Source organism: Lathyrus oleraceus, chromosome 2 (genome assembly GCF_024323335.1).
Source record: "Lathyrus oleraceus cultivar Zhongwan6 chromosome 2, CAAS_Psat_ZW6_1.0, whole genome shotgun sequence".
Classification (NCBI taxonomy): domain Eukaryota; kingdom Viridiplantae; phylum Streptophyta; class Magnoliopsida; order Fabales; family Fabaceae; genus Lathyrus; species Lathyrus oleraceus.
This window is the reverse complement of record NC_066580.1, coordinates 422,613,594-422,626,154: the sequence shown is the minus strand read 5'-3', so window position 1 is coordinate 422,626,154 and position 12,561 is coordinate 422,613,594. Positions and strand designations below refer to the sequence as shown.

Here is a 12,561-nt window from a genome sequence, read left to right as displayed (position 1 = left end):
AATAAATATTAAATCGATTAAATCAATCTTTATACCAAAACCGGGTTTGTGTCAGATTTAAATTTTGGATCTAATCCAAACCGACTAATTGTCAATCCTAATAAAAATTCAGATAAAATATAAATAGTGTTGGTTTGGTTATCTGAATCCTCAAACACTTCTAGGAATAAGAATAAATTGTTTTTAGTAATATTTCCAATGAATTATAAAGAGATGAAAAACTCCCCTCCTAAACTCTCAAAAGTCCGTTGTCTTTAGTTAAATATTTACCTTATAAAAAAAGCGTGTTTATATCAATTTCTTTTATAAAATTCTCCACAAAAGTTCAACACTACAAAGATTTTTTTTTTATGGAAACATGCAAAGATTTATACACTATGATCTTATACAAAGATTTCTTAAATTGAAACATTAAATGTAAATTCCATGAGTGGATTGATGTTAGCTTAACATCTTAACATATATCCTTTCGTTCTTTACGTGGCAGCTCGAAAACACTTTGTTGCCACCTATACATCATGCATTGTCTTCAAAAGTTCAACACTACAAGTTTCCTTTCATTTCACAGATATACTTCTTCTTTGTCTCTCTCTCACACCTTTTTCTCCATGTATTTCTCTGTTTCCACGCTCTGTAAGTATCTCTACCATCCAAACCCCTCTTTCTTGGTTACCTCCTTTTATAATCGTTTTGGCTTTATATTTTTCAATTTCCAATTTCTTATTGCAATTGTGGATGATATTTCAAGTTTATGCATGTTGATGATTTGTTTTTATAGTTTTTTTTTTTGTTGCAAATTTTCTGAATTAGTTTTCTTCTACTATCAATCAATGTTTGTGGAAGTGTGCTATTCTACAAATTGTTTAGCAATTTAGTGTTTTTAGGTAAAATGATGAAACATTGTATTTGACAAGAATTCCTCAATTACTTTACTGATATTGCAGGATACTGTGATGAAAGTTTTGAACATGTGATTATTAAGAAGGAAGATCACATAATTTACTGTATAATGGAACTAATTTCAGAGCTATTGGCTAGTGTAATACTCTTGTTGACAAGGGTTTTCACTATAATTAAGCTGGTATGTTTTTTTCCTATCAGAACTGGATTAATTGTGATTAACACTTGGACAGAGTTGTTTAGAAATGCAATAATCTTCAATGTGAACATAATATTGAGATTTGTCTCATCGGTGTTGGGGCTTTTCTTCTTACCTGCAAGAGTTGTGAGTTCCATTGAAAGGGAGAGGCAGGTTAGTTTTTATTCTATACTTTAATTTTTGTATTTATCAATGATATGATCTATTGGAGACACAGACACTAGACACAGACACGACACTGACACGAGACACAATACTAAAAATGGAACAATAACAGACGAGATACCTTTGATAATACTGTTAGTATGATGGATTGATTCTCTGCTAGTTTCTGTTAGTATCCTAACTAACTGTAATTTGTAACTAACAGAAGCCTGCCCATTGGGCTTACCTAATATTATGCAGCTGGAACGAAAACTACATCGAATGCAGACTGAGATGGAGAGTCTCGAGTGGAATCAGAAGAAACTTCAAGAACGGTTCCAGTTGGCTGTCAAAGAATGCAAAATGATGGAGATGTTACTGGCAGAGCTCGAAGAGGAACACGATTTGACCATTGCCAAAATTGAAAACTTAGAGGGAAAGGTAAATATAGCAAAGAGTGTGATACTATCAGCAATGTTTCTAAAATTACAATCACTAAGAAATTCAAATCTCTGCTATTCTCGGCGAGCTACGTTTATATTTTGTTATTATGTCTTGTTGACAGTTGAGGGATCAGATAAACGAAAATCGTCGGCTCAAAGAAAATCAAGGAAAAGGATACTGGAACTTGAAAAATCAAAACATTGATAATGACAGAAAGGTTGATGATAGCATTCCTCCTCCTACCCTGCCATGGAAATCCAGTTATAGCGAAAGTGAAGTTTCCCTTCAGGATCTTCTCTCGCGCAAAGATATATGGCAAGACGAGAGCAAAGCTAGAACCGAGCTGTTGAAACTCTTGAAAACAGGACAAAAATCTGCGCCGGCTAAACCAGAACCGGTCTCTAAGGATGCAGTAGCAGAAGTGCGTGAAGTACTTGATCATCGTCGAGAAGTTGCTATTTCACGATCGATTTTCAGCGCGATTTTGTCGCTTATTGTAGGAGTGACTGTTTGGGAAGCTGATGATCCTTGCATGCCTCTAGTTGTGGCTCTCTTTGCTGTTGTAGGCATGTCTTTGAAGAGTGTGGTGCAGTTTTTCTTCAGTATTAGAAACAAACCTGCTTCTGATGCTGTTGCTCTTTTAAGCTTCAATTGGTTCATTCTTGGTACTTTAACATACCCTACACTACCAAGGGTGGCACCTATGTTGGCTCCACTGGTGTTGCGTTTTGTAGACCAAGCCATAATCCGATTTGGTCTTTTATCCTTAGTTTGATATTGTTTTTGTTTTTAGTTTGTGTTTTATTATGTGCAGTATAATGTGAATTATGAGTCTCTTTTTTTGTGTGTAAGTGTATCATTCATACTGCATGTAAAAAATGAGAGGAGTATGTTTAATTTGGTTGTCTGTGGTTATATATTACGTCTTCTTTTTTTCAAGTTTCCAGCAAGTAAACATGGAAACTATAAGAGATGGTTAATCAGTTTTTCTTTTCTTTTCCTCTCCTCCTTTCTCTATGGTCCGAGTCAGGTAAAAGTATAAGGTTTTTCAAGATCTCTGATACTACGTAGTACAGAATTTTCATCTGAATTAGGTTCAATTCAAATTTTAAGACAATCAGATATGGAATATTGAATAGATTCAAGCTCTGACCTCTTGCTACAAAGGCAATAGCGGCTCTAGTGTCACCAACGTTGAAACTTCAACCTTGAGATATTCAACTACTTTTTCCTGTTTTGGTAGTCTAACAAAAATATGGTTTTTAACAAACCCAAAAATATGGTTTTTCAACCAACTTTGACTGTCTTTGCTTTCAAATGTTTTCCTGAAGGTTTTTGTTTTTGAATTTTATAACTCTTCAACCACATTCAAAGTATAAAAAAAGGTAGCATAATTGTATCTCTGAGATGATACAACTACTGAAGGTTTTTGTTTTTGAATTTGATAACTCTTCAAAGGTTTTTGTTTTTGATTTTATAACTCTTCAACCACATTCAAAGTATATAAAAAAGGTTAGCATAATTGTATCTCTGAGATGATACAACTACGGTGTCTGAAACTAGTGTTATTTCTCTGAGATGATACAACTACGGTGTCTGAAAATCTATTCCAATGAATTTGGCACTAGTGTTATACCTTAAAAAATTTGGCAACTCAACTCCTAGCACCATACTAGAAGCGATCAAATGCGTTTTTATCTCTAGTCTCTTGCAAACTTATTAAAGGGTGTCTGAAAATCTATTCCAATGAATTTGGCACTAGTGTTATACCTTAAAAAATTTGGCAACTCAACTCCTAGCACCATACTAGAAGCGATCAAATGCGTTTTTATCTCTAGTCTCTTGCAAACTTATTAAAGTCTCTTGCAAACTTATTAAAGTGCTTTAAAACAACATTCAAGAATCTATCAAATGCGTTTTTATCTCTAGTCTCTTGCAAACTTATTAAAGTCTCTTGCAAACTTATTAAAGTGCTTTAAAACAACATTCAAGAATCTATCATGTCTTGACCTCAAATTTTATAGCTTGTTCTTGTCACGAAAGTATCCACTAATTAATCATAAATTATCAATAACATTGGAACCACCTAAGTATATAACTCACATTTTTAATACCTTTTAGTCATCCATCATGTCAAATATTCTTTTATTGTTAAGAGGTTAACACAATCTTTTGTTACACACTTGTGTATTTTTAGGGTAGAAGAAAAAAATCAAGAGTGGAGAGTTGATCAATGAATGGGTTGAATTAATCAATCTCTGGATATTCACTAAGAATCAAGAAATCCATTTTTTCAAAAATCTTAAGAGAATCCAAGTGTGTTTCTTCATTCACCAACACATATCTCCTTGTTGATATCTTGCGATTAACCTCATAGAATGTGGATCCTATGAGAAATTATTTGTGGGTGGGTGAGACTCTTCATTTTCTATTCATCGTCTTTAACCTTTTTTCAAGAAAGCATTTTTATGGATCTTTAACTTTAAAGGTTGAGTGTGAGAGACATCTTAATGGTACGTTAGAGAGTCTATTGTTTTTATTTGAAGTTTTGTTGTATGTATCAGATGGAAGAATTGTTTCTTAGACATGGATATTGGTTGTGTATTATCCTAAAAGAGAAAAGAGTTTCTCTATAATCCATTGAAGAATTTGGTGAAACCAGGTAAAGGTTGTCGCATAACAAAGTTGTGAGTCGTCCAATCATTCTTGGCTAATGGAAATCGCTCCGGCAAGTCCTCGTCAGATCTACGGAAAAGATGTTGCAGAATTGAAGCTTGAAGTATGTTATTGTGGATAGCAAGATTATTGGATCAAGATCTTTGAGGATCTTAAATGTTAGTAGTTGAGTATCTGCATCAATAAAATGAGTTGTCATTTGAGATCTGCGTGGGCTAAGGCGGTGCGGTTATTAGTGTTTAGATTGATGATTGTTCATTATATCAAAATACTTGTATATTAACGGTTGAAATAGTGGAAAACGCGATTCTTTTCCAATAGGTTTTAAAACTATTTAAGAGTGAGGTAGGCATAATGAGGACGATTGTTGGATCTCTCTCTCTCTCTCTCTCTCTCTCACTCTCATATTTTCTGCATTTGTTATGTAATCGTTGCATCATAACATCGTTTGTATGTCTTATAATTTAGATCTTTTTTTATTGGTTTATTGTGGAGACATAGGTTTGCACCAAATTTATTAAATTATTAATTAAATTATAAATCAAAGTACTTCTACATTAATTGTTTAAATTGCTTGAATTAAGCAACTTTGTTTATCTTATTTGATTACATCTTTGAAGGGATCATTTCCCTCGTGATATCATTGTAATATCTTGGTTAGAAATCCTCTTTATGAGTTTCTAATATTCTATCTTATTTTGTTTCTGCTTCCGCACGTAAAACTCTTATTTTGTTTTTTTAAAATTGAATTTTTTTTAATTGGGTAATGATCTATTCAACCCCCCTTTTAGACCGTTTCCTATCAATATTCTCACCCAACATAAATATTACTTTTTTGAAATTTAAAGGTTCAACCACTCCTAGACCTTCTCGTTTAAAATTTAACAATAATATTAATTTATGTGAGAGCTATGATGAGTGTGACAAATATTAATGACAATCAAACTAAATGGCCTCAAACAAAAAAAGTCAAATTATAGTGTAGGATCCACAAAAAGCAAGAGAAAGATGAAATACGAGGACACAAAAAGTTTGTTTATCCAATTCGATTAAATTGGTCTACTATGGAGGAAAGATCGACCTCTCTTATTCACTATATTTCCAAAAATTGTTACAAAATATTAAAAATGATTTGAAAGAAAATAGTTTCTCAAGTTCTCAGGAACAAACTTATTTTCTATTCAAGTATTTCTCAATCTCTTCAACTCTCTATATATCACAAATCCAGAGTGTTTAAAAATATTTCACAATCTAAAGTGTTTAAAAATATTTCACAATCTCCTTAGATACCTCTTTAAGATCGGCCACATTCCAAGGAATACTTCTAAGGAATTTCTACATTTGTCTCACTAACTAGTATTGTCACGTCTTTCTTTTGTCTCTCTAGTTAGGAATTTCTATAATTATCTCTTTAACTGGGATTATTGTCATCCGACTGCTGATCATCGTCGTCCGATCACCGCCGCTCGTTGGATATTTTTTGTCGCCACCAACCAAACTCCAGTCACGACTCATCCACCGTTCGCCACCACTAACAACTTTTTACTTGTCATCCCGCCGTCCGCAACTTATGTTTTACTGATCTACATTGTCAAGCTTCAAACCGATTGTTAGACCGCGGCTCTGGCATCGCCGCCGACTACAATTATTGATTTTTGTCAATTCAAAAAATATTTTTACTTATTTTATTCAAAGACATACTTATATAAAAATAGAAATTGTAACTTTAGATGAATGTGTTTTTTACTAATAATAACTAATTAAGTTTACATGAATGCTTAAACATTTCCAAAATATAACATATAAATTACATATTGAGACGTGTTAGGCTGAATTTAACAAGTCGGTTTCAAGATGAGGTTGGGGTCCAAGGTAGGAATTATGATATATCTTGATTGTCTATCACGAGAAAATTTAGTAGTTGTACCTTTAAGGCTCTTTAAGATGGTGGACCTATGTAGAGAAAATTGTTTATCTACTTTCACACAATTCCACTATTCTAGACATATATTGTCTCATTAAGTTGGAAATCAATATATGATCCTCACCATACCATTCATGCTTACACATTGGACCTAATTTAGAGTCTTAATTTAACTCATTTTTATAATATTTATTGAAAATGCTAAATATCGCCACCGCCTGTTTTATTTAATTTTTAAAAAAGACAAAAACAATTCAAGAAATATAAAATTAATTTTAAAATGATTTTGAGATATTTGGTTTATCTACTAGAATTGATTATGCATTTAAACTTAAAGTTTATAATTTAAACATAATTTTTATATTAAAATTTATTGTTTAATTATTTTTATATAAATTTATTATAACATAAATCATTTTTCATTTAATTTATTTTTAATTAAAATTAATTTAAAACAATCAATTCATTCAAAATTAATTTTTTAAACCGCATAATCAAATATACGTTAAGATATTTTCCACCGCATTTTCTATCGATTATAAAGTGTAACTTCTACTTTTTTTTTTGTCGTGGTCCTAATTTTTGCCATGATTTTAAGGAAGACTAATGCGAAATTAAACACAAGCTAAATTAAGATTTTGTGATTGAAATCATGTGACTGAATATGGAATTATTTGGACTAAAGGAAGTCCATGTCACTAAATAAAGCACAACATGATGATGTGGGGTAAGATTAGCCTAGTATTAAAATATTATATTATTTATGTCGATATTTCTATTTCACTTTGTGACTCCTGTCACAATCTTTGTAATATTGAATTTAGGAGTGGATGGTCCTAAAGGGACCAATATCTTTTATAGATTGATTTGTCATTTGTCCTAATTCCTAACAACGTCAACGACATGTCTTTTTAGGGACAAAAGAAAAGCAAGCATTATAAGTTGAGTTGGTATTAGGTTATTAGCTTTTCATCAAACATGCATATGCCTACACTCCCCATTGAAGCAGTTTTGGTGCATATAGCAATGAAAAAAGATATATACATGAAGGTCTTGATGTCATGTCCAAGTGCAACTTACTCTACTTTTAGCACATATTCTATTTATGCATATGCTCTAAGTGTGGAGGGTGAAGTTAACAGCAACCACTAGTTTTACCATATGCTCTTGTGCTTAAATGCTTACAATGAGATATTCTTGAATAAACTTTTTGATAAATTTGGAAATCTAAATTTTTTAAAATATTAATTTGATCTTCAAATTGTTTCAATGTGACTTCCATTTTGATAAATCAGGTAGCCATTTAACATGACACTTGATCATATTTCACTTATTATATTTAATATAAATTCAGTATTATCAATGTATAATTGATGGATTTATTTTTCGAGGCGAGAAGGACTACAATGAACGACCAAAATCGTACACAATGAACACAAATCATTTGATTCATATGAAAGAAATTTCTATCATTTTATTCAAGTGTTTTTCTGTATTTAAAATAGATATTTGATATAGGAAACATTTTAGAATGTAAACAAAATATTTTATGCTTAGACTATTTATCAATGTTAGTTGGATTTAGGGCTTTGATGATTTAATTCTAATATTGCATCTTAAGAAACCCTAAATGCATGTTAACAAAACCAAAATACTACACTAAAAAGAGATTAGGTATAAAAAATGACACGTATTAGTCGGTTTTACAAAAATGAGCAAGAGTTAAATAAAAACGTAATGCATGTGGCCTAGATATGGAAAATTCTTATTGCTAATCTATTCACTTTTAATGAAGCCTAACATTGAAAGAGACATAAAATATGCGGTGTTTATGCGTCAACTACTCATAGCATTATAACTAAACACTTTAGATTCGAGATTGAAAAATCAATGTAATATTTCTCTAAGGTTAACAAAATCTTTAGGATGTGGGGTGACAATGATATTCTTGCTCAAATACATATTCAGCATTGCATTCCTTTAATTGAATTTGTTTCTCTCGTGGCGGAATCTTTGAGTTGCAATCCGTTGAAATTGGATTGGTTATGAATAGTCCAAAGTCTAAAAAAATCTTATATTCTTCAAAAAGAATAACGATCATGCTAAGTGATTTTTGACCCTACAGTACTACAAATAACACATGTCATATTAGACATTAAATAAATTTTACATCAATTGCAATGTCGAGGTAACGAAGGGTGACATGAAAAGTAAAAGCTTTATCCTTCGGTTTTTATAAAGTCGGGATTAAAATGGAAAAGATCAATAATTCAATCCCTAACTGTTTGTGTAAGTCCTAGAGGCCAATACTTTTGGTACTTGTATTGAATTATTTATTAATTAATAAAAAGGCTTTTTCTTTATTATGGTTGATTAATAAAGTCCCATGAATAGATAGTCCGTTTAATGTATTAAGTGTGACTTAATCATGAGAGCACATTAAACATAAGGACACTATTCTTAAAGTATCCGTAGTCGAGTTTTATTGTGAAGTGGGATAACATTAAAGCATTAAGACTATTATGTTTGTAGACTGATGATCACATCTCATGGATCATGGATAAAGAGTTATCAAGTCTTAAACATAGGTATGAATATTAAGAGTAATATTTATACCGGATTGACCCACTATGAGAATACTATATAGAAAGTTATGCAAAGTGTCATAAGTTATTCTCATGGTGATAATGGTGTATACCACTCTTCGACCTGAAACCAATATGGATCCTAGATGTAAAGTCGAGTGCTTTATTGTTGATCCAACATTGTCCGTAACTGGATAACCATGAAGAAAGTTGATAGGTACTCCACAAAGCATGCTGAGGGACATGAGTGACCTAGATGGAATTTGCCCATCCTGCGTAACAGGATAAATGTCTATGGGCCCAATATTGAACTGGACAAGGATGACACGGTCTATACCTTGTGTTCAATATAAACATAAGGGCAAAGGGGTAATTATACACATAATTATTATCACGGGAGGTTTTGTCAGATCACATGACATTTTCGTGACTTGGGTAGCAGTGATGTGTTGCTAGATACCGCTCACTGTTTATTATGTTAAATGCGTGATTTAATATAATTGCCAACGTCGCGAAAACCTACAGGGTCACACACAAGGACAGATTGATGAGAAATAGAGTAACTAAGGAACACCGTAAGGTACGGTGCACGTAAGTGGGAAACGAAATATGGTAAGGTACCAAATACTTAAGTGATTTTGGCATATTATGAGATATGGGCCAAAATACACTTAAGTGGGCTTTTTAGCTTGAAGCCCACACAAGTGGTTCTATAAATAGAACCCTTGGGTAGAAGCATTATCACTCAGACTCAACTCATGTGAAGACTTGGAATTTCGTTTCCCTCTCTTTCTCACTCAAAGCCTTCATTCGTACTAGCTAGCACTGAGATTGAAGGAACCCGTTCGTGTGGACTGAGTAGAGACGTTGTCATCGTTCAACGTTCGTGATCGCTCCATGGATTTGTATCCAAGGTTTTGATCGTTACAAGAGATCTGCACCAAAGGTTTGAATCGCCATAAGAGGTAACGATTCTATCACTGATCATGCCCATTCGTAAGTATCACTAAATGGAGAAATTTTTAAATTCCGCTGTGCCTTGGATGGCAATTCTAACAACATCATATTTTTATTTTCAAAACTAACTAGCGCACGCAACATACCTCTCGGTTTTATTCAATAACTCATATAATATATTATATTTGTACCTCGGTGTTCGACTTTAACCGAGGGGTTTAATCAATTTTATTGCTATATAAATTTGTTTTGAATTTTATTTTACTGGTTGACCTGTATCATTTTGTATACATGCAGAAACCATAAAATTGTTACTGAAAATACCAAATTAACACAGAATATCAAATCAGAAACATATAAGAAAATTGGTATTTTTTTTATACAGAATTATAAATTTACATTGTGGCAAAATCAAATGTACAAATTTACATTATTGTCATGAACACATAATACAAAAGTTAGAGTTTTGCACATGAAAATGTCAAAACCTCTATATGTACAAATTCAGCTTATAAAAAAAGAAAAACTATTGTTGTTGAAATTCATGACAAGATAAGAAGAAGACATCAGCTCAAATTGATCGAATATCATATTTATCTTATTGTGAGAATGGTGTTTTGTCACTAAACTCCAATAATTAAAACAAAGTTTAAAATATGATAAGCTAACAACAACAACATTAACTTAAGAAATATACATAAGTTACATGTATATGAATTAAGCTAATACTTCACGCTTGGTCCATCCATTTGTAATGTCTTCGGTAATAATAGCATGGATGTGTTTCTAAAATAGTATCCACAAGAATAATTGTTGGATTGTCATCTCGACTACAAATAATGTTCATATAGTTACTAATTAATACACAAATAAAAGATATTCAAAAAGCACAAGGAATACTTACTTTTGGAGAAATTGTCATTCGCTTTTTACCAATTACATTACGTTTGATTGCACTGTATCCCTCCATCGCTCTACACATGTCGGTAAAAATTAAACATGCATAAAAACTATTCAAAACTAAATGTCAAATTTGAATAAAAACTAATACCACTTACCCACACAAAACATTTAACATAACTTCATTAAGGGTATTGTGCATAGAGCAAAGCATAACTATAATATTTTGCCTCGAGCATATAATAATTAATTGTCAACGATTACTGCATAAACATTCAGAATAATTAATAATATGTATAAAATTGATTTATAAATGAAAACACAAATTAATATATACTTACGCGTGATAAAACGGGACCAAATAACATTTTTGTTCTCTTATAACAACATGTCTTTTACGTAAATCTTCATATTGTTTGCTACCATACCACCATGAAGGCTAATGATATTTGGATATACGAAATAATATTTTCTTAAATATCTTTCAACACACGTCTCATGCAAGTACTTGAAAGAATCAAATATTTATTGTTAAAGTACAAGAACATATGCATATAAATACGAACACCACAATTGTAATATGGTAACGTCTAGCCATTCAACTCCCCCCCCCCCCCCTCTCAAAAATTTCATAATAGAAGACTTAGGAAGTACGTAATACTTATCTGAAACATGACTTAAATTAATATTCTCGCAGAGATCTGGAAGACTCTCTACTATCATTGTTAGTCTTTGAATGTTATCTATTTGTTATGGTGTGATTTCATTATTGTCTTGATGGACAAAACAACTTTCTTTTGTGCTTGTACCACCCATTAGTTTCTCAACTACCTGCACTTGAATGTCCAATTGATTTGAATTTGTTTAGTTGGGTAAATCCAATGAACTCAGTTTCTTCATCATTAAAAAAACTTAAATACAATACAAAAGTTAAAATGCAAAAATAATAACAACAACATACAACACAAATTTTTAACTTAGACGTATACCTCAAGTACATCGAGGGTACATTTTACGGATACCCTTTCATATTCCTTTAATCGGGAAGCGAATACCATTTTCGTGGGCTTTTTTCACCTTGATATACATCGTGGCACTTCTAGATTTTTTTTTACATTGTGTATTTGTAGAGGTAGTTATATGAGTCATGGATGTTGAATTCATCGAGACACCAACATCTTCCAGGTGAGTCGTTGATGTTATATGAGAGTTGTTTGTCGTATCGCTCATGATTAACTAAATAAATAATAATAACAGAGATGTCATTTCAGTGATACTAACACTAACGCAAGTGAAAAACTAATGCAAGGGTAACAAATGGAAAGACACCAATGAAAAACAAATGCGGTTTGGCCATGACTGATGAGATATAATCAAAATGAAAAAATAATGATCAAGAGAAATCATTTCAGTGATACTAAATCATTTCAGTGATGTTGTATGAGAATATAGATGATGTTCATTTTGATATAAACTAAAACTATTTCAGTGATATGAACTAAAGTCATTTAAGTAATATAAACAAAAACATGATAAAAAAGTACCTTAAACGTGATGACGAAGATTCAGTTAAGGTTGAAAATAAAGATGATATTCGTGTTTTAATGAGAGTGACGATAAAAATCACCAACAGTTGGAAGAGTTTTTATGAGAGAGTGACGATGAAAATCGCCTAGGGTTTATGCACATAGAATGACGATGAAGTTAGAGTGTTGATAGGTAAACGAAAAGTTAGATCCTAGTTCTTTGAAGTATTTCATGCAAAACATTCTCGTGCCGGCATTTAGGGAAAATCGGCATGTATTCATTAATTAAAAATAAAAGAAAAAGAA

General features: G+C 31.9%; 1 protein-coding gene across 1 annotated transcript; it reads left to right on the top strand.

The window, feature by feature from the left end:
• The first annotated feature begins 470 nt into the window (after positions 1–470).
• On the top strand, positions 471–2,602 carry LOC127119901 (uncharacterized). The gene is made up of 4 exons (XM_051050266.1): positions 471–633; positions 945–1,252; positions 1,505–1,684; positions 1,809–2,602. Exons 2-4 carry the CDS (start codon positions 1,010–1,012, stop codon positions 2,460–2,462), a joined length of 1,077 nt encoding a protein of 358 aa, XP_050906223.1. The 5' UTR covers positions 471–633; positions 945–1,009; the 3' UTR covers positions 2,463–2,602.
• The last annotated feature ends 9,959 nt before the right edge of the window (positions 2,603–12,561 follow it).